Here is a 24,137-nt window from a genome sequence, read left to right as displayed (position 1 = left end):
TCAGGGGTAAGATAGCATCATTTTTAAATTAATTTATTTGCAGATAATTTATTTATCACATTATTTATAAAATGAGATCAAATTGTATGAAGGAACTGTGCCAATATAAGTAACTTCTGTATTCATATGTACCAGATCGATAGTGAAGCTGCTACAATATGACTGCAGACTTGTGAATTCTTACATCGTGTGCATTGTGAGCTGTGAAGATGCTTTTTGGTGTCAGGGTTGGGAACAGCGGTTGCATACACCTGGCCACATTTCGACTAGACTGTTTCCAGCCTCATCCAATTTGAACTGTGGCCAGAGTATGCATATCACTTACTTGCTTTCACATGACTGCCGACCCCTGCGCTGACTCCTGAAACTCCTCAGAGCATGCAGCCACATCTAGTAGACTTGTAGTATAAGACCTGACAACCCCATTAATGCAGTTGCTTGCGGGGTGATGTATGACACCGAAGAGCAAATGCCTATGGTTTCCAATACCCCCATTTCATAGCACTGAAGCTTAAAGGGATTTTCTAATCATAAATTGGTAAAATTGTAAGGTGCCTTTAAAAACAAGCAACTTAGCAATTTACCTCTTATTAAAAAATCCTCTGTCTTCTCCAGAATGGAGGGATCTATATTTCTGTGGTGTGTTGCTTATTGTTTATGCTACCAGCCACCTCGGTAGTGTTACAGTGTGGCCAGTGTAGGCAAGGGGCGCACTCTTATAAACTCTTTGTTATAGAGATTGCAAGCTCTGAAGCTGGATCTAGCAACTTCAGTGCCCTTATGCTTCCTCGATGCTGCAAAAGCAAAGCAAATCAGGAGATGTGCTCTCTTTAATTGCAAACTTAAGAATATTCCTTTTATAAAGTGTATAAGTCTGGGCGTCTGGGAACTCTGTCACTCTCAGGACGTATACGACCTATTAATATGGGCATATATGTAATAAACATGTTACACTGGTCCTACCTGTATTCCTCATATTAGTGGTCTTGTTGCTGAGAAATCTTATTTTATTTTCTTATGCTAAAGATTTTTTCCAGACTCCGGGGCGCGCGGTGCCTGGAAGAAATCGCCTCCTGTCTTCATTGTAATACTAACCCCCTCCCCATCAGTGTCAGTTCTGAGACCAGAATTCTGCGCCTGCGCCCTGCACTCCCTCAAAACTCCATACCTCTTCCTACCTTCTGTGGGCACTGCTTTCGGAGATGTTTTGCACAGGCGCTGGTGAGTCACTGTGAACTCCGGCGTGCATAACGATAAGGTTCTCACCACACTTCCTCCCTGCATAGTCCTCACTAGGAATCATGTGTACATAGCGATGACTATGTATGGAGGAAGTGGGTGGAGCATCTTATCGTTGCGCACACCACGGCTCACTGTAGCGGAAGTCGCCGGCGCTTGCAACGAAGATCCCTGAATGCAGTGTCCAAAGAAGGGAGGAAAAGATATGGATTTCTGTGGGAGTGCAGGCACGGGATTCCATGGACACAACTGATAAGCATGGAGGAGTGGGGTAGTATTATAATGAAGACAGGATGCAGGGATTTCTTCCAGGCACCACACACCCTGGAGCCTGGAAGAAATTATTAGCATAAGGAAAGAATATAAAATTTCTCAACAACAAGACCACTAATATGAGGCATACAGATAGGACCAGTGTAACATTTCTATTACATGTACGCCCATATTAATAGGTTATATACATCCCGAGGGTGACAGATTCCCTTTAAAATAGACCTGTTAATTGGAACATATGCGCAGTTATATCTACTAAAATTCCCCTTTGCCCCAAAGTGATAATTAGTAGCCAGAATCAGCTCTGTTCACATTGTGAATTAGCATCTGTTTTCTCAGAGTTCTTAGTTAAAGTGGCTAATGGGGCTGTCTAACACTGCGTTGGAAGTTCTTAGATTAACTCTGAAACCTGCATTCATGCAGCATAATGTAAAACTTAGATATTTACAATCTATAATTTACATACAATGAGCGTCTGCACAGATACATTGCTTTACTTATCTCGTACTGAGTTTCCATATATCTTATAGTGTAAGGTTCATTTACAATCCTGCTGAATTTGCACAGGAATATTTTTGGGTTTAGAGCTGTATAAACAATCCTGTGGATGGATTTTAATCACTTCCACTAGAAATTTAAGAAGCGCTCAGGATCTAAATCACTTACAAATGTATTAAATATGTTAATTGCGGCATTGTGAACTGTTTCAGGAGTGTATGCTAGTTTATAATCCAAATGCTTTTAGAAATAGTTCAGCTATTGCTGCTAATAACTTTAATGTGCAGCTATCTATCATAGTATTACTTCCATAAATTGGTAATCATAGCCCGGACATGGTATTTTGGTGCCCTAGGAAGATGAAGCAGATAATGTTAAAACCTCCAGTTAAAAAAACAAACAAACATTTTGCATTTATACACCCCCCGATTTATTTTATTTGATTCATAGCTACGTGTATATGACCCTATTTATCATGCCCCAATACTAAATAGATGCAAACCATATACAGAGGATTCAGATGCTGTGTGTAAAAATAAGGGAGGACACTGTATGTAATAATAAAGGTGAACAGTGTTTATAGATTACTAGCTGAAGAGCCCGGCGCTGCCCGGGCATAGTAACTAACTGTGGTTAGTTATAGCAAATTATAATTATCCTCCATCCCATAGTCCCGTGCCCATATACCCATCATACATATCCACGATCCCATAGGCCCGTGTCCATATACCCATTATACATATCCTCCATCCCATAGTCGAGTGCCCATATACCCATCACACATCCTCCATCCCATAGTCCCATGCCCATATACCCATCATACATATTCGCCATCCCGTAGTCAAGTGCCCATATACCCATCACACATCCTTCATCTCATAGTCCCATGCCCATATACCCATCATACATATCCTCCATCCCATAGTCCCGTGCCCATATACCCATCATACATATCTGCCATGCCATAGTCCCGTGCCCATATACCCGTCATACATATCCTCCATCCCATAGTCCAGTGCCCATATACCCATCACACATCCTCCATTCCATAGTCCCGTGCCCATATACCCTTCATACATATCCTCCATCCCATAGTCCAGTGCCCATATACCCATCACACATCCTCCATCCCATAGTCAACCATTATGACATATACCCATCACACATCCTCCATCCCATAGTCAACCATTATGACATCATAATGAGCGGCAGGGCTTGCAACCTATGATGACATCAGCGTCGCCATGGCAACCATTATGACATCATAATGAGGGGCGGGGCTTGATACACACACACTTTTTCCCCATTATGTAGATAGGGGCAAAATTGTTTGGTGAATTGGAACGCACAAGGTTAAAATTTCGCCTCACAACATAGCCTAGGACGCTCTCGGGGTCCAGACGTGTGACTGTGCCAAATTTTGTGGCTGTAGCTGCGACGGTGCGGATGCCAATCCCGGACATACATACACGCACACATACATACATACATACATACATACATACACACATACATACATACATACACACCCACATTGAGCTTTTTTTTATTAGATAAACACTGTTCTTCTTTATATTAGAGTGGTTTTCTGGACTAAGCTCTGGAGGCAGATTCTTAAAGGGAATCTGTCACCTTTTTTTGGCTTATCAGCTGCCAGCATTGACATCAGGGGCTTATCTACAGCATTCTGTAGATATACTCACTGGAGGGGGCGGTCCGGTCTGATGGGTGTTGCGGTCCGGTCCGGCGCCTCCCATCTTCATGTGATGACGTCCTCTTCTTCCCTTCCTGTAGTGCCTCTGGCACAGGCGCACTGCTGTGCCCTGTTGAGAGCAGAGTCCTGCAGTGCGCAGGCGTCGGGAGAGGTCTGGCGCCTGCGCACTGCAGTATTCTGCTCTGCCCTCAACAGGGCAGAGCAGTGCGCCTGCGCCAGAGCCACTACAGGAAGGGAAGAAGACGGCATCGTATGAAGATGGGAGGTGCCGGCCCGGACTGTGACACCTATCGGACCCGACCACCCCCTCCAGTGAGTATAATCTAACGTGTTTTTCTTATCTTTCAGGTTACATCGGGGGCTTATCTACAGCATTACAGAATGCTGTAGATAAGCCCCTGATGTCAATGCCGGCAGCTGATAGGCCAAAAAAAGGGTGACAGATTCCCTTTAAGGAGATCAGTGTCTAGCCTGTAGATCTTAACAACTCATTTACATGTTAAGAAATTTGTGGGTAGCTCAAGAATAAAATATCAGATCGAAGATATTAAGGTATCATTTTATTGAGCTTACAATGACCTGCATGCCCATATAGATGACATAGGAGAGGGATGATCCTTCTGACCGATTTCCTTTAACAAATTCTCCTGGCTACAGCTCGTCTCTGCAGAGATCACACCTGTGAAAGTAATATAACAATTTCATACATACATACATATATATACATACTACTGTGCAAAGGTTTTTGGCAGGTGTAGTAAAAAAAAATTGCAAAATAAGAATTAGTGTTAATAGTTTATTTCTATCAAATATCAAAATAAAAAGTGAATGAACAAAAAATAAATCTATATCAAATCTATATTTGGTGTGACCATCCTTTCCCTTCAAAACAGCATTACTTTTTATAGGTAACCTGCACAAAGTCAGGAATTTTATAGGATTACAGTCAGGTAAATAAGTAACCAAATATACCAAATAGTGGTAATGATCAGGATTTTCATATGTAGGTTGAAACATAGTCATTAACTGAAACATTAACATCCGTGTAGGAGGCTTAAAACGGTGGGGAGCAGCCAAACTCTGCTGCAAAGGTGAGGTTGTGGAAGACAGTTTCATGTCAAAGGTCATATGTTGTGCACAGCAACAAGACGCAACATAGCACCTGTTTTTTAGTGATTCTCCATTTTGAGTAATATAGGAGGATCATATAAAAGGGACCTATGATATTCATATGACCTAATCCCACATTTTAAAAAGGGTTGTTTTCACTATTGTAAACTTAAGGAGGACCTGTCAACAGGAGAGAAGATTGACTAGTAAATTAAAGACTGGAGGCCAGTGGTGGGTGGGGAAAAGGGAAAGAACACCACAGAGCTGGAAGTGCAGGGCCTGCCCCAATGCACTTGCTATAGAAATTTCAAGGGTGGACTCAAAAATGCAATGGAAAGTAGGAATGCAATGATCATTAAAGAAGCTTTACACTCATGCTTTTAGTTAGGGGACTAATATCTTATTGATAGGTCCTCTTATAATGTGATTTATAACACAAACTTATGAAACAATTCAAGTTGTGAATGAAACGTATGAAATCTATAGAAGATATTGACTGATTTTGTGGTTTTCACAGGGGTCGGACTGGAAAGATTCGGGTGCAATCTCTGAAGATTGGTCTTATATCTCTATCTAAGGGTTTATTAGAAGACAAATACAAATGTAAGTATATCACATGAATCTCATATATCCTAACAAAGTTTCTTTATGTTAGTATTTTTATCTAGTTTATATCATGTGATGTTACCTATTTCATAGCTGGGTAATATACACATATCGTAATTTCTCCCTCCAGCAGGTTTGTAAATGAGCTGACATACAATTAGTTGTGTGTGTTCCAGTACACATTTATCAATCCATTCCCATTTATAGCAATGAGAGAAGCCAAGGGCAATTCTGCAATATCTGCTACTATACGCCAGGAATGTGGCAATTTAGACTACAGTTTATTCATGGAGATATTTAGTAATTGAGGTTGGAAAGCTTAAATAACTCTAAAGGATTCTCTTTGTGTGTCATAATAAACTTGTATATTTCTCATGCACCACAGTTCAGGGGCTTTCATATTTTTTAAAATGTGCGTTTGAGTTGTCAAGGTGTCTATGCCGATTAACAATGACAACATTTGTTGTAAAAATGAAAAAAAAAAAACTTTTTCTGTTTTACTTTGTTGCACATAAAAAAATATGAATGCCTAATGATGCCGGGATTATAAAGCTTCTTAAATCCGGGCCATCATTACGCTCCTTCAGTGTGATGTTTTACACTGTAGTAATATCGTTTTTTTTCTTGAATATTCTTTATCCATAATAGCATTAGTTCTTCTCTATGTTTCCTTTGCGTCAATATAGCATTGTTTAGTATTGTTGTTGTAGAACTGTTGGAGGATTACTACAGAGTGAAGAATATGCTAATCTTCTGACTTCTTGTGATTCCTTGGCACACACACGTTTTCCTCGACTCGCGTAAACAAGCTGGCCTAGATAGTAAGCCATACTGCACAAAACGTGTCCACTTGAATAAAATTCTCTTTTTTGTTTAATATTTATTAAATTGTTGATAATATGCACTGAAATAAGGTGGAACCCTAAAGGGGATCTATCTGCAAGATATCACACTATCTATATGCGCATGTCATTCTTTCAAAGACAAGTCCAGCAATACCTTTACCTGGCCAGTCCGTTCCTCCATTACTGATAAATCAGTGTTTAACATTATATTCTAATGCCTATGTAGATCTGAAGGCTCTGTCATTCCAGCTCTATTCCTCGACCAACACCATCTCCTCCTGACTGACTGCCCCTATGCTGTGTGACCTCAGGAAATGGGACAGAGGCTTCAGATCTACAGTCTCACTTGCATATAAATTAAAATGCTGATTTCTCAGTCATAGAGGAACAGACTGACCACATGAAGGTATTGTTGGACTCATCTTTGAAAGAGTTACATGCGCATATAGTTTCTGAAAGGGGTGAAATCCTGCTGACAGATTCCCTTTAAGTCTAAAGTAGCCCAACCAAGAGGTTGTATAAGAAGGGATCGAAGTACAGTTGTGGCCAAAAGTATTGACACCCCTGCAATTCTGTCAGATAATACTCAGTTTCTTCCTGAAAATGATTGCAAACACAAATTCTTTGGTATTATTATTTTCATTTAATTTGTCTTAAATGAAAAAACACAAAAAAATTGTCCTAAAGCCAAATTGGATATAATTCCACACCAAACATAAAAAAGAGGGTGGACAAAAGTATTGGCACTGTTCGAAAAATCATGTGATGCTTCTCTAATTTGTGTAATTAACAGCACCTGTAACTTACCTATGGCACCTAACAAGTGTTGACAATAACTAAATCACACTTGCAGCCAGTTGACATGGATTAAAGTTGACTCAACCTCTGTCCTGTGTCCTTGTGTGTACCACATTGAGCATGGAGAAAAGAAAGAAGACCAAAGAACTGTCTGAGGACTTGAGAAACCAAATTGTGAAGAAGCATGAGCAATCTCAAGGCTACAAGTCCATCTCCAAAGACCAGAATGTTCCTGTGTCTACCGTGCGCAGTGTCATCAAGAATTTTAAAGCCCATGGCACTGTGGCTAACCTCCCTAGATGTGGACGGAAAAGAAAAATTGACAAGAGATTTCAACGCAAGATTGTGCGGATGATGGATAAAGAACCTCGACTAACATCCAAACAAGTTCAAGCTGCCCTGCAGTCCGAGGGTACAACAGTGTCAACCCGTACTATCCGTCGGCGTCTGAATGAAAAGGGACTGTATGGTAGGAGACCCAGGAAGACCCCACTTTTTACCCCGAGACATAAAAAAGCCAGGCTGGAGTTTGCCAAAACTTACCTGAAAAAGCCTAAAACATTTTGGAAGAATGTTCTCTGGTCAGATGAGACAAAAGTAGAGCTTTTTGGGCAAAGGCATCAACATAGAGTTTACAGGAGAAAAAAAGAGGCATTCAAAGAAAAGAACACGATCCCTACAGTCAAACATGGCGGAGGTTCCCTGATGTTTTGGGGTTGCTTTGCTGCCTCTGGCACTGGACTGCTTGACCGTGTGCATGGCATTATGAGGTCTGAAAACTACCAACAAATTTTGCAGCATAATGTAGGGCCCGGTGTGAGAAAGCTGGGTCTCCCTCAGAGGTCATGGGTCTTCCAGCAGGACAATGACCCAAAACACACTTCAAAAAGCACTAGAAAATGGATTGAGAGAAAGCACTGGAGACTTCTAAGGTGGCCAGCAATGAGTCCAGACCTGAATCCCATAGAACGCATGTGGAGAGATCTAAAAATGGCAGTTTGGAGAAGGCACCCTTCAAATATCAGGGACCTGGAGCAGTTTGCCAAAGAAGAATGGTCTAAAATTCCAGCAGAGCATTGTAAGAAACTCATTGATGGTTACCGGAAGCGGTTGGTCTCAGTTATTTTGGGTAAAGGTTGTGCAACCAAGTATTAGGCTGAGGGTGCTAATACTTTTGTCTGGCCCATTTTTGGAGTTTTGTGTGAAATGATCAATGTTTTGCTTTTTGCTTCATTCTCTTTTGTGTTTTTTCATTTAAGACAAATTAAATGAAGATAATAATACCAAAGAATTTGTGTTTGCAATCATTTTCAGGAAGAAACTGAGTATTATCTGACAGAATTGCAGGGGTGTCAATACTTTTGGCCACAACTGTATGTAAAGAAGCACTACATTTTTCCAGCAGGAACCGTTGTGTTAAATATAGGGCTTGTTTCCAATTCTAGGGTGTCTGAAATTTTAGCAATCTGGCCCAATGTGTCATCTCTGTTTTTGTATACACAGGTGATCCTTGTGCATTATCTTGCTGGATGGGGTAGCATTTGTGTTCTTAAAATGATTATTCAGGACTTTTATTGTTTTTGTGCTTGGGGTAAGCACTAACAGGTCATGGGAAGTGGGTATGACTAGGTTTGTTAATTTTTACATACCCCATCTCATGGACAAAGCTTTATTTTGCCAGGACAACATATTTGTAGTACATTTCTGCAGCATAATTCTGTCCTTATTAAGGTCTCCTTCACCCATCCGTATAAAACCGGTGGGAGATAAAACCATACCGGTGTCATCAGTGTTTTTGATCAGTGTGCCACCAATGTGTCATCAATGTTTTGGATCAGTGTGTTTTCCGTATGCCAGCAGTGTTTTTCTAACATCACGAAACAATCACTGACCTCAGGGAGACCAGTCAAAGAAAACACTGCGGCAGCCGGCAAAGGCGCTCAATCAGTGAAATCCTAGGTGCATTGCTCCCTGGGAAATACGAATATGCAATTAAAGTCCGTGGAGCCTCATTTAAGAGTCTCAAATACGGGACTAGCCAGATCTTCCTCCAGGGAAGGACCCAGCCAAGGAGTGGCTCCTTTCGGAAACCACCATTACCACCATATTAAGTGGCCCTTTAAGTCAATATCCAGCTCTTTAAGAGTTTACAGATATGACAAGGGAAATACCAAGGCCAGGTATCCATCCACAGACAGCTGTTTCGGGGTGTTGCCCCTCATCAGTGTGGAGTAGGATTCTGGCTAGGTGGGAGCAATGCCTGGTAGACCAACATCACGAAACAATCACTGACCTCAGGGAGACCAGTCAAAGAAAACACTGCGGCAGCCGGCAAAGGCGCTCAATCAGTGAAATCCTAGGTGCATTGCTCCCTGGGAAATACGAATATGCAATTAAAGTCCGTGGAGCCTCATTTAAGAGTCTCAAACACGGGACTAGCCAGATCTTCCTCCAGGGAAGGACCCAGCCAAGGAGTGGCTCCTTTCGGAAACCACCATTACCACCATATTAAGTGTTCCTTTAAGTCAATATCCAGCTCTTTACGAGTTTACAGATATGACAAGGGAAATACCAAGGCCAGGTATCCATCCACAGACAGCTGTTTCGGGGTGTTGCCCCTCATCAGTGTGGAGTAGGATTCTGGCTAGGTGGGAGCAATGCCTGGTAGACCAACATCACAAAACAATCACTGACCTCAGGAAGACCAGTCAAAGAAAACACTGCGGCAAATATGTATATTTTCCAATATCCCTTTCTTCTGAATGTATGGAACGCCATCACTAAAATCACAGATGCTGGGGCTGCATTGTTGTTACCTTTACTGAGCATTTCATGGTCAGATTGCCACACGTTCAGTGTCTGTTTCTCATTGCGCCTTTGTGATCTTTATTTTCTGAAATGCCAGTACAAGGAACGATGGGAATTGTAATGTATGCAGCTTTGACACATCCGGGGACCACACACCACACAAGCACAACCACATCAGGCCCTCCAAAAAGAGTTACTTAAAAGCAGGGTAATATGTGAAATCATTCTTGACTTTTCTCTAGCTTAATATTTTTTAGGTCCCTTTAAGCTCCCTTAATGGTGGCTTCAGTTAGTCAGAAAAAAAAAAATATCCTTGAAAAAGAAGAAAGTGGTGACACTCACCGTCCCACAAAAAGTTCCTTTATTGTTTCACATTGAAACAAGGATGCAGGAGAGTCTGTGGGATACATGTAGGACAATGGGTGTTTCGTGCCTCCTGCGCTTCAACAAGAAGTATTTGGGTATAGGACCTGTTGAAGCGCAGGAGGTGTGAAACGGCCATTGTCCGACATGTATCCCACAGACTCTCCTGCATCCATGTTTTAATGTGAAACAATAAAGGAACTTTTTGTGGGACGGTGAGTGCCACCACTTTCTTCTTTTTCATGGACATTGCTTGATTTGTTTTTATTTTTTTCTAAAAAGGTGGGCACCCAAGATCCCAGAAGTCCGGTATGATCTGCTTTACCTTTATTGTAAAGCACTTTGGCTACATAAAAATATATATATTATGGAATTAATGATTTCTGAATTTTGAACCTTGTTAGTAAAAAAAGCATTTTTTTTTATACTTTCTTAAATCTTCCTAGAGAACAGCATGTAGACTGGAAAGGTTACCTCCTTAGAGAAACTATTTCTTGTCCATTAGCACCTGCCGTCTGGTAGGGTCCTTTGAGAGATCAATAATAAAAGCTGCAGCTACACAAGCATGATTTCTTCCGTGTTTCTATTTCTTGTGCCTTCACCCTCCACTTTCTACATGAAAATAGTAGGTCAGATGTGCCGTCTTCAATTCAGCTTTCAGCTGTAGGGCACAAGTCAGGCAGCAGCTAAAGGAAATCTAAGATTGCATATCTGAAAAATAGATAATACTACAGACTTACTAAATTTTTATGTGCATTTTCCTTTAATTACTGAAGAATGAGCAAAAAAAATATTGTTGTTGACTCTTCTATAATTGAAGACAATTACCGTATGCTAATTCTTAGTTTTGTTAGTTAGGAGGCATTGGAAAACGCCCAGTTTTTCACGTGGAAATTGCTTCAGGAAATAAATCTTTTTTGGGGATATGGGCACATGGGGTCTTTAATACAACGGAGGAGCTACTGCTTCTGGAAAAAAAACGGCTTAGTTTCTGAAGTGGCTCCAGCAGCGGTGTTGCAGTTGTTTTCTCAATGGCTCCACCGTCAACATTTCTTCTATATCTTCAGGAAGGATCCTCCTGAAAAACACCGTGTATACATACCCTTGGGTGGTTTTCGGAGGAGTTTCTCTTTCCTGAAGCTTTTCTTCAAGTGGATTTTTGAAGCATTTTGTAAGATTGTTTTTTCCTTAAACATTTTTACAACCTTTTTGTGGTTAGGGCTGAGTGCGGAGCAGATTCCATCAGCAGTCACTTCAGAGATGTGACATAAACATCCCGTTTCTACAACCCAACATTTTCAAAATACTGAATAAATTAGTAGCAAAGTAGTTTTACGATAAAGGTGAACAAGAAGAGTTTTTTAAGCAATTTTTCTGATGTTTTTGGAGCTGACCCGCTTAAGAAAAAGTCCTCAAACTGTGTGTCCATAGCCAGATTACGGTAATCCTATTTAGATATGTCAAAAAGTGTCATGATTAACAAATCTACTACCTGCTGGAGATCTGAGATTCTGCACATTCGATCCCAAGAAAACCATTTCTGCTTAGATTTTATATTCAATGTTACTTTTTCTTCTTGTATTACTCTTTCAAATTGTCTAATATTGTTGTTAATGGAGTTGAATTGAACACATTTTTATTAACTTTCTCTTGCATAGATCTTTTCAAGGAAGTTTCTGGAGCAGCTGACACATGTGACCAAAAGCAGCTGGGGTTACTGCTTCATGATGCCATTCAGATCCCCCGCCAGCTTGGAGAAGTGGCTGCTTTTGGTGGAAGTAACATTGAGCCGAGTGTCCGCAGTTGCTTTCAGCATGTAAGTGTGAATACTGTGATGGCATAAAATAATTCCACATGATTATTTTACACTGAGGGAACACGTGAAAAAATTTTTGAGCCCCCCCCCCCAGGAAGTGGTTTACAGCATCATGATCACCCTTTGTAATTAAAGGGGTTGTCTGGCTCAGGTCATTAAGTCTGCAGTCACTCTGTGAATGCAGACTTAAGAATTCCCCCAGTGCACGCACTTTGCACAGGGATTCGCTGGTTTCTGAACTGGGACCGGAGGGTATGTATGTGTTATACATGCTCCTGGCCAGTGGGCGTGGTCTTGTTTCCTTTCCATACACTAGTATTGAATGTGGCCCACTAGTGTGCCACTCCCACTGGACTGCTGGACTGCTACGTCACTAGACTGGGCACGGCCTTGCTCAATACATTTGTATGGAGCGAGACCACACCTACTAGACATAGAAACAGTCCAGATGAGACAGATTAATGGAGCGCCAGGCTGACAGGTCTCGGGGCGCCGGCAACTTGAGATCCGATTTTGCTCCTGCCGGGTGCCTCAAGAGTGGATGAGAAAATGGAAAGCAGAGAAAGCCCGGTCGCAGGGGAGCGCAAAGGACAATTTCCAATTGCCACCTGATGAAAACTGAGGTTATCCGTTGAAACGCGTAGTGGAGCTTAATAAAAGAAGAAATCTTCCAAGTTACCCTCCTCCTTCTTGTCCTTTGCACTCCCCTGCGACCAGGCTTTCTCTGCTTTCCACACCTACTAGACAGACCCTGGCCGGGAGTATGTCTGTCTAATACATATCCTACTTTCCCTGGTCAGAAACCGGCGAAAACTTGCAGTGCACAGTGCGTATGTTGGGGTGGATTCATAAGTCTACAGTCACACAGAGTGACTGCAGACTTAACGATTTGGATTGAACAATTCCTTTAATGCAAACACTAAGGGCTTGTTCACTCAGTGCGTTAGTGCTACCGAAAATTAAGTGAAATGAAATTTCTGAAGCTCCAAGCACTTGCTACTTATTTTCTTTTTGCATGGGGGGAAAAACCATAAAAAAATGCTTGTATTGTGGTGTTTTTTTCGGCCAAGAGATGCGTTTTTGGTGCTGAAATTTCTGCTGCAAGTACTTAAGGTATGCACATACCCTAGCAAAGTGTGGCTTAGGACCCCTACCAACTACTTGGACAGAGGGTACAGCTCTCTGCTAAGTTCTGCACCCATGCAGCTCCCATTGGTGTTTTTTGGATATTTATCATTTTTTAAGTTGTGAATGCCAATTGTTTGATGGCTGCATGCTGCTCATGTAACAAGCCACGGCGTGGAAACTGATCTACTGTATGTTTCAGTTGCTAGATCATTTCCATTACTTATCATCGTTCCATTAATCTTGCTTGTATGTTAATGATACATTCTAGACGTTGCCTGTGCATGCTGGCGGGTTGTGCCAGGCCCCCTGACAGTGCCGGTGGTCATGCACAGTTTGTGCTCAGCTACACACGTACATCAGTATGGAATATCAACGTGGTGACGGACAGCTATCGGCAAACACAATATAACTGTTATACAATAAGAAAGAGTCTGGAAGCACAATATAGTCTAATATCCTCTTTTTCACACTGCACGGTATTCACTATAAATATGCATATGAGGATTTCACCTATTGTTGCTGTTCCTTGTCGGTTGGGTAAACAGAATGAAGACTGAATTCTAATTGTAGAATGTTAATGCGGAAAATGTGCTGTGTGCATGTAATAATGGCGGTCCGGTGTGACAGCTTCATCATAATAGCAGCTTATTCTAAATTATACATCCACAGTAAAAATGGATTTCAGCTTTTAAAGAAAACTTCAATTTCTTCCTAAATTGTCTGCTTGTAATTACCTTTGGAAGTGGTTCTTTTCTTTAGTGGGTTAGCTACATCTATCTGTTTTGCTACTGCAAGGATTGGCACTAGCAGACATCAGGGGTGCAGCTAGAGAGGGTGCAGTTGCCCTCAGGAAGTTCTGTCTATGTCCTGCCATAAAAATTCACACCGGCAAACATGGCAAACAAACAAAAAGTTACCCTGGTATAGTGACATGGGAAAGGGCTTTTTATAGCTGCCCAATTAGGGAGATTTATTTTTCTCCCAATTAAAGCATTTTACCATTTAACGTGAGAGGATCATAATGTAGAGACAGAGACCCTGATTCCAGTGATGTGTCATTTACTGGGATGTGTAGTGTAGTTTTGATAATCTCCTGCTGATAAAACAGTGATTTTATCACTGGAGGACTAGTAAAACTGCTGCCATAGACAAAAAGCTGCTAATCAGTCGAGTAGGTGGAGTTATACAGAGCTCAGGGTTCAGAGAATTATCTTCGCAAAGCCATTTTTTGTTGATTTGCAGTTATGCTGAGGGTCGTGATTGTTTTGAAAGGTGAAATTCCTCTTCATATTCAGCTTTTTAACAGATACCTAAAAGTTTTGTTGCAATATTTGTTTGGAACAGTTACTAGTTCCCTCCACCTTGACTAAAACCTCTGTTCCAGCTGCCGAAAAACAGCCCTAAATCATAATGCTGCCTCCACCATGCTTCACTGTTGTACAGATTATTCCTGACATTAAGGTGGAAAAAATTCTAAAATGATTGTTCTTGGTATCATTTTTTTTACTTGAACAAAAATTGGTATTTTATTAGGGATATGTAAACTTTTTATATCCACTGTAAATACATAAGTAGCAACTCTCTCCTAGCAATTACAAGAGAGCAAGTAAGTGATAGATACAGGCAGACAGATAGATATGGAAGGATGGATACGCGTAAACAGGAGAATAGACAAGAGTATTTAAATGTATATACACTTAGGCTGCGTGCACACGATCAGTAATTGCTGCCGGTTTGATGCTGCATATTTGTGCAGGGTCAAACTCGCAGCGTCCAGATGTTACAGCATAGTGGATGGGATTTCTAGAAATCCCATGCCCACTATGTGTCCACAGACGCCCGCGGATCACCCGCGAAGACTGACATGTGGCACATCTCTCCAGAACGCAGCATCTCAATTTATCTTGCTTAGACGCTTGTCTCCGCAATAGAAATTTCTCCAATAGAATGTATTGGACACGGTGAGTCCGCACGGTTTATTGAACACATGCGGATTCACCTGCATGCAAGAGATGGCAGCATTTTAGAGATGGCAGCATTTTGGACGCAGCAAACTTATTCTGCGTCCAAAGCACTTCTATTTCCGAATCATGGGCACCCAGCCATAAAGGGTTATTCCCAGCTCCATGATCCTGTCTCAATATGTAGTATGTGTAATAATATTAGCAAATACCTCTAATTAGAAGTGTAGTATAGTTCTTCTGATTCTCTATGCCTACATTATTTCCTCCTGTGCAGGCATTGCAGGACTTTAGGTATACATAGCTACCACCACTGATATGTCAGTTAGCTAGTTGCTAGTGGTCGTAACCATAGATACCTAAAGTCCTGCAATGCCTGCACATGAGAAAAGAGACAAAGCGAATCAGTAATATTTTACGACTTTTCTAATGTGAGGTATTTTATAATATGAATATTATTACACCTACTACATATTGGGATAGGATCTTGGAGATGGGAATACTCCTTTAAGTCTAACACTTTATACTACCAGGAAGACAGTCTCTCATCGTTATTTATAAAAGCCTAGATGTAATATATCTGATGTGCTACTTTTGCAGCACTATTGATATTAGGCAATCTAATAGTGCTGAATTTTTAATATTTATGCCGGTCTTAGCTATTTTTTGATGTCAGCATAGAATTACATTTTAGGCTACTTGAGCTTTTTAGAAGAACCCTGCACCTTCCTCGCGTTTGGCAGAAGATCAAGTTCAACTGATGTTTAATTCATGCTCCTGCGTTTAATTTTGCTACATTAGTTGGTAATTTGTTTGTTTTATAGCTGTGGCTCTTTAGCATTCTGAGTTGACATTTCAAAGCAATCTGCCCAGGGAGAAGTGTTCTTGTAGATAAATACCTTATTCCTCTATCAGAAAGGAGCCATAGCAGTGCATATACTGTATGGCAGAATGGACATCATTGGCTAGTGTTGTTGTCTGTAACATATTTATTGCTAATCTGCTACATCTATAATAATAAATGCCCTAAGCAGCTTCCGGTTGTAACAACTTCCGTCCAGTTGTAACCGGTGACGTCACCGCACACCTCTTTCCATGTTAACCCTCAACACACACACTCCTCTCACCTTTCACCATCTCCACTCACTCTTTCACTCCACATACGACCCTTTCTCTCACTCCGTCTCTCATACTCACGCCGTCATCGCCACTGATCCACGATCCCCGACATCTTCCGCCGGCGCCATCCTGGATCCAGACGTCCTCCACGCTGGCGACATGTTCTTGCGGCGACGCCATTTTGGATCGGCGAAATCCCGCGATAGTCAAGATGGCGTCGCCGCAAGAACATGTCGCCGGCGTGGAGGACTTCGGGATCCAAAATGGCGTCGGCAAAATCTCGCGAGATTTCGCCGACGCCATTTTGGATCCCGACGGCATCCATGCCGGCGACATGTTCCTGCGGCGACGCTATTTTGGATCGGCGAAATCCCGCGATAGTCAAGATGGCGTCGCCGCAAGAACATGTCGCCAGTGAGGACGACGTCGGGATCCAAAATGGCGTTGGCGAAAACTCGCGAGATTTCTCCGACGCCATTTTGGATCCCGACGTCGTCCACGCCGGCGACATGTTCTTCCGGAGACGCCATCTTGAGTATCGCGGGATTTCACGATACTAAAGATGGTGTCCCCGCAAGAACATGTCGCCGGCGTGGACAATGTCTGGATCCAGGATGGCGCCGGCGGAAGAAGATGTCGGGGATCGTGGAGCAGCGGCGATGACGGCGTGAGTATGAGAGACGGAGTGAGAGAAGGGGTCGTATGTGGAGTGAAAGAGTGAGTGGAGATGGTGAAAGGTGAGAGGAGTGTGTGTGTTGAGGGTTAACATGGAAAGAGGTGTGATGCTATCGCATCCTCCCGATGCGATAGCATCGGGCCATAATCTAGTTTATCTATAAATGCATATATACATTCTACATAAAAAACCAGTAACCATATTAATGAATAATACCAATTATTTATTTTTTTTATTCTTTTTAATTCTAAGTTACAGCTTAGAATTATTTCCAGAGCAGCAGGCACAATTCTGCTGATCCAAATTATCACAATGGGACAGCAGTACATTTCTTGAACATCAGATGAATGTACAGTTTTTCCATGTTCAATCACTTCCAAGAATGCAAGTCAAAAGAGTCAAAAGCACTAACTCAATAAAGACATTGAGTCCGTATGTAATGCTGAAGGATTTCTGCCAGCAGTATTGGGAATGCAGCTCTGGACTATAATACATATAATACTGTAATGCAGTATAGTGATGTAAGGAGGCCAGGGCGGTAGTCGTGGCAACGAATTGTAATGTTTCCACACCCTGGCGCCCAAAAGATGAAATATAATGTCTTTTCCACTGCATGTGCAGTGTGCGCAGCAGAACACTAACATTCAATGTCATTCCCCTCGGCTGCTGTCACTCCAGTTCCACATCCATGGACTCCACAAACCACTTCAGAGTCAATGTCCTTCTCTATCGGTTTAACTTTACTGAGCAGAATCGTATCCATCACACATGCAGCACTATCTACACAGAGTGGCATTTCCTCAGTTTTCCCTGTTTCTCTTGCAGTCTCTTTCTTCTTCCGGCAATCCCTGCCTTGTTTCAGGATAATCCCTTTACCAATCCTGGCCAATCCCTGTCCCGCTTCTGGACAATCCCTGTCCCGATCATGCTCCAGGCCCAGCAGCTTCCTACCATTCCCTGGTCCAGCTTCAATAGGAAAAGGTGCCAGGTTCGCCATCTCAGCTTCACCTGCACCAGGCATATACCCCGGATCCTCTATGGGTTGGTCTCTGTTCTAACTGGTGACCGCCCGCACATTCTTCAGCCTGGGGCCCCTTCCTGCCATAGCAGCTTTATCCCCACGGCTCACAGACTGTCCTTTCTCACTGTTCACTGCTCCATCCTTACTGCACTGAGCCCTAACCAGGAAGTGCCCTCCTAAATCTCACTACTCTGTGCCACGCTAATCTACCCCCACTATTATCCTGTACTAACATCTATACTATCCCTACTTCTACACATATTAAATACCTCACAATACAGTACATAAACAATACAGCACATTACACTAATATTAGCAAACGACAGTGTGCCGCACGTAAGACAAGTGTACAATATCCACAGGGGGGGAGACACCTGATGGACCCTGTCACCTTTTACAGTGATACCCACAGGAATGATTAACCCATTATCCAGCCCAGGTTTCCAATGAGAATGTTTCTATGCAACCATATATTATGAATGCTGGACACTTTAAAATTTACAATAAGATTGAAAAATTGTATTAATCACATTTAAAAGCAAAACTGAATCATAAAAGTTTACAATGGTGCTTGATGATGAGGCAAGAAATGTAAGTGGCACCACCAGATGGCAGGCAAGACTCAATTGTATGAATGATGAAGAAATGAAAAGATGTGTAGTCCAGAGCATAGACAGGTAAGCATCATAAAAAAAACTACTTCACATCCAAATTTCAATACAGAGACATCTCATATTATATATCAAGTCACCTGAAACATCTAGAGTACCTATATTCCATGAACTATATAACAGTGAAACATGAATGTTACACCTATAATGCCCTACACAAGCTAGTGGCTAGAATAAACATGTCTTACCAGTATCCAAGCGATGGTGCCACTTCCCCTACGCGCCTTCGTCGCACTCCGACTACATTCGTCCTACCTGAATACTATATATTTTGATGTTTTTCTCTCAGTATACAATTTTGCATTGTTTATGAGTGTCCTCTTGCTTGGGATTACTAATTTGGTTACACTTTAAAATTTATACTTGCAATCAAATTATTTGGTTCTGATAACTTTTAAAACTATTTTATGCCTTCATAAATCAAATGGCATTGTGTCATGGTGTCTGGGATCAATTTCCCCTCACCTTGGAAATGAGTAATATAAAAAATGCTTTCACTCTCAAAGTATGTAATGTAGTGGTATTCGGTGTGACATGTGTGGTCATGAACACCTTCTTATTTTCAGTCTTGGCAGGGGGCTCCCTCTCCCTTACTAATGTGACTCTTTTCACATGGCTGATTACCATATCACTTTATTGTATCCTAAGTATAAGTAGCATGGTTATTTTACAACATCTGTAATAATTATAACATCCTATCTGTTGAGAAATAAAGGAGGTCTATGGAGAGTAATGATTTTTTCAGTATTAATAGGGTTTTATTAAAGGGGTGGTCTGAAACTAATATTAATTTTCATCATAAATGTCACTGTTTTAATAATAATTTTTCTACTATGGTTTAATTAAAAAGTCCCTATCCCACAGATGTCACTTTCGAGTGTAGGACTAGTCTCTGCTCCTTACAATGCGCACTCACAGTGTGCTCTGTTGTCGGCTTTTGGCTTCTTATTAGAGTCTGTGAGGGAGCGCACTGTCAATATGCATGGAAAAAGATTGCCCAGAAAGATGGGAGCTTGTACTGAGCATCAGTCAGAATTGACAACTGAGGTATGCTCAGTACATCAGACTAGCCCAGCCCCTGAAATGAAGGTTACAGATGACACTTCGTTTCAGGGTAGGGACGCATGCTGTGGAGGTAACTGCAGCCTCTAACCCCTGATGATCTTCCATTTGAGTATTTCAGCATGAACTCAAAAGAAGCGCCATGAAAATGGAAATAAGTAAAAAAAAAATAAAGCAGTTAGATTACAGAGGGAAGGGTATAGACTTTTTAATTAAACCATATTTGAAAAAAAACTATTACATTATTAAAATAAATAGAGATATTGAGGATGAAAATAAATATTAGTTTCGAACCACCCCTTTAAATAACTACACATAACAAATAATTACTATTTTTTTTGCAAAAATCAAGCTTTGTGGAATGACTGATGTCAGTAGATCTCTCTGTAGAAGAGTTTTTGTATTTTTATGCTTTTTTTTTGTTAATTTGCAGTTAAAATTTTTTGAAATACCGGTAATTTAATTTTTTAGGAACTTTATTAAAATGACTTTATTCTCAGCTGGACTCTCTACGAGAGTCGCAAGGAATAGAAAAAAGGAAAAATGTCACAATAAATATATTCATAAATGCCTTTACTTGGCAAAGTAAATAACAATACTATATAGTATCAAGGTATCTCCAGGTCATTGCAGCCCTTTCTACCACACGTACTCACAGGCGCCTGTCCTTCTAACATTCTTGAACAGATTTTTTGTAGTAAAACAAAACAAGTGTGATTTGGTAATTAAAAGTATTTATGAATTTATTTTTAATGGCAAACCTTTTGGGCACATTTTTTTATCTTTTCCTAATAACCCTTTAGGATAAGTTCACACTGGGCATTTTTTCAGCGTTTTTTTTCTGCAGCAGAACCTGATCTCTTGGCAGAAAAGAGGCTGCCGTAAAAAAGCATGTTTCCTTGGTTTTTCTTGTGTTCTTTTGCTGTGGTTTTGGCATGCTAGATTTGTCTCTTGTGCATGCTGATAGTTTAGGGTTGATAAAGAAAAGTCCAATTCTATAGAATCAGGTTTTGGCACAAAAAAACGCCGCAAAACCTGATACCTGCATTTTTGGTGAGTTTTTTCACGAAAAACACTTAAAAAAACGCTGAAAGAAGTGACATGCTCCATTGTTCAAAAAGCATGCAAAGCACAAAATCCCGATGACAAAAAAAACAAGTTGTGTGCATGAGATTTCTGAAATCTCATAGACTTTGCTGGTACTGTAAAACACGGTTGAAAATTTTCATTAAAAATGCGCATCAAAAAAAGTCTAGTGGGAACGTAGCCTTAAAGGGAGCCAAGCCCTTCTGAAAGCCACATCATAGACATTTCATTCAGCCACACTGCTCTTAACTGATGAGGTCTAAGCAAGCCAAAACCACCGTTAATAGATACGTTTCTGGTCCGGTTATTACCTCTAATCATGTTTTAAAGTTTGTTAAAGTATCAGACATTGATTTAAAGGATTGCTGCCTCCACTAAGTGGCACTTACAAATTGCCGTTCCTCCATTCTGTAAGTAAACTAATTTGCATTGGATATTTTGAATAACAGCAAAAAAAACTCACAATATTGTAACGCACTGTTGATGTAAAAATGCAGCATTTTACCGAGATTTCCTCTTAAATTTGAAGGCACAAAACAAACCAGAGATCAATGTGAAACAGTTCATTGAGTGGATGCGTTTGGAGCCCCAGTCCATGGTGTGGATGCCTGTTTTGCACAGAGTAGCAGCCGCTGAAACTGCTAAGCATCAAGCCAAGTGTAATATCTGCAAAGAATGTCCAATCGTTGGGTTCAGGTAGGTTAATCCAAGACTCCTATGCCAATAAGGCATGGTTAATCGCTTTAAATGTATTATAATGCACCCCAGGCAACCTGCGAGGACCAAGGGACAATACATTATTTAGAGTTAGGGCCCCATCACACATAGCAATCTCGCTAGCGAGATCGCTGCTGAGTCACTAGTTTTGTGGCGCAACAGCGATCTCACTAGCAAGATCACTGTGTGTGACGCGATCAGCGACCGCCCCCCTTGCCGGTATCGCTGATCGTTGATGGAAAGCCCTGGACATTTTTGGGGTCGCTGGTCTCCCGCTGGTCAGCACGCATCGCTGCGTGTGACAGGCGGGAGACCAGCGAGCAGGAGCTGGTAACTAAGGTACACATCGGGTTTCTAAGTGACGCACGCCCCTTAGAAACCCGATGTGTACCTTAGTTACCAGCTCCCTGCATCAGCGCGCTGGTAACTAAAGTACACAGCAACGCCGCGCGCTCGGCGTCGCTGTGCTGATCTCTGGTGAAGCTGTCTGTTTGACAGCTCACCAGCGATCATGTAGCGACTCACCAGCGATCCTGACACGTTGATATCATTGTCGGGATCGCTGGTGAGTCGCTATGTGTGACGGGGCCCTTATTCTCTTCGGTGTTTTTCGAATCCCTGTGTTGTGCAAAACATCAGTTTTGTCTGAGATATTCCTTTATATTGGAAACTTGTTGATTTATTTACACAGCTATTTCTATCTTCATTTTGTTTGCTTTCTGCAGACGTCTCATATAATATTTGGAGACCTTTCTTTTCTCCATGTGTCCAGTAATACAATTTGGAAGCAAGTTGTTTACCAAGCTCAAATTAAAGGTCATCCATGCGTGCATTTTTAACAGTGCACTAGGTTGCTCAAGTGTCTTGGAAAATGGAAACTCCATAGGAAAGAATAATGTACTGGTACAACATTTTCAGCATTTTAATAAATAATCTTGTTTAGAAATATATATATATATATATATATATATATATATATATATATATATATATATTTTAATCTAATAAAGTCAGATAATTCTTTTCATCCATATAGGACCGATCAATTTTTTTCATAGCATTTTAATTAGCTAGCTTCATGCTGAGCATGTACAGTAGGAGACAATCCATATACCTAATTTGCACGTGTCCTTGTGTCTGTGCACAATGAGTCATCCACAGCTCAACAGTAACTTAGGTATCCATAGTTACTACCACTAGCAGCTAACTGACTATATGCATGGGCGTAACCATGGATACCTAAGTACTGTAAGGCCCTGTATAGGAGTTAAGTGACATATCTAATAAGGAGAGGAGCGCTCCTTGGTGATGATTTAAGGCATTATCCTTTTTTGAACGTTAGCCTGTGAGGCAACACTGTGAGGCAACATTGCAAAGATGGATCAATTTGATCGCGCTGCTGCACGTAGAGAAGCGAATCGCAGATGGAGGCGTAACCTGCGTCTTAATGAAACAGAAGACAAACAAAATTGTCGAAGAACTGCTGATTCAGCCCGACAGAGGGCGGCCAGAGCAAGAGAAACTGATGAAGTAACTGAATCACGTAGAACATCTAATGCTGCACGACAACGAGCAACACGCAATGCACAAAGTGATACACAAATTTCACAAAGACGAGAACAAGGTAGAAGACATGTCCAAAATGCAAGAGCCACTCGACAACGGCAAGTTAAATTTACCGCTAGAGGGCTTCTTAATCAAATTGATGAGACACGTATTGAAGAGCACTATGCTGGTGAACTGACATTTCGATGTCAGTTCTGCCAATCTAAAAATTTGAAAGACGAAATGGCACAGTACAAAACATTCCGTTCCTGCTGCAAGAGAGGGCGCATCCAATTACGTCCCATTCGTATTGATGATCAATTAGTCAAGTTGATGAAAGGAGAGCATCAGCACTGTAATAACTTTATGGCTAATATAAGGCAATACAATAGCTCTCTTGCTTTGGCATCAATGGGAGCACAAGTAGCGCCACCTCCTGGGCATGGTCCATACTGGTTTTGAATTCATGGACAAATTTGCCACAGAACTGCCCCATTGCATCCCGCTGTGTGTAGTACTCCCAAGTATGCCCAGATTTATATCTTGGACAGTGAAGAAGCATTAAGTACAAGAAGTCAAGCAAATATAAAGTGCTTCCCAGCACTGCTGTCATCTTTTGGAGAGAAAATGAAAGAAATTAACCCACTCGCAAGAGCCTTCACAATGATGAGGGAATTTGAAAGAGAGGAAGAGAGGATTTCTGAATTAGAAAATCGTGATCCCCTCGAAATAACAATGTCAATTATAAATGGCTACAATGATGACCAGAGGCGCTACAGTGCACCAAGGTGCAATTAGGTAGCTATAATTTATCAAAATGCTTTGGGTGAACCCCCATTTAGTAGGGACATCAGAGTTCACCTGAAAAGTGAAAACCCAACAGTTCAAATCAGCTTTCCTCACAGAAAGTGTGATGCAATGACATATCCATTTCTATTCCCATATGGGGACAGTGGATGGACAATAAATTTGACAACTCCTATTGCTCTAAGTGTGCAACATCAAGGAATTGGTGACATTGATCTACCATCCATACCAGTGGATCAAGATCGACAAGACAAAATCACCCTGTTACAGTACT

The 24,137-nt window shown here is 41.3% G+C and overlaps 1 protein-coding gene across 7 annotated transcripts in view; it reads left to right on the top strand.

The window, feature by feature from the left end:
- The window catches only part of UTRN (utrophin), an 897,027-nt gene that overhangs the window by 759,903 nt on the left and 112,987 nt on the right, over positions 1 to 24,137 (top strand). For all 7 annotated transcript variants that reach the window (XM_073557627.1, XM_073557629.1, XM_073557628.1 and 4 more), the window contains 3 exons: positions 5,352 to 5,437; positions 11,913 to 12,070; positions 21,324 to 21,490. In XM_073557627.1, the coding sequence (XP_073413728.1) occupies positions 5,352 to 5,437; positions 11,913 to 12,070; positions 21,324 to 21,490 (411 nt within the window). The remainder of the gene's footprint in view (positions 1 to 5,351; positions 5,438 to 11,912; positions 12,071 to 21,323; positions 21,491 to 24,137) is intronic.

Source organism: Dendrobates tinctorius, unplaced genomic scaffold, assembly GCF_039654945.1.
Source record: "Dendrobates tinctorius isolate UK_male_01 unplaced genomic scaffold, ASM3965494v1 ptg000250l, whole genome shotgun sequence".
In the NCBI taxonomy this organism is placed as follows: domain Eukaryota; kingdom Metazoa; phylum Chordata; class Amphibia; order Anura; family Dendrobatidae; genus Dendrobates; species Dendrobates tinctorius.
Note: the sequence above shows the minus strand (reverse complement) of the source record. Positions and strands in the feature narration are given on the sequence as shown.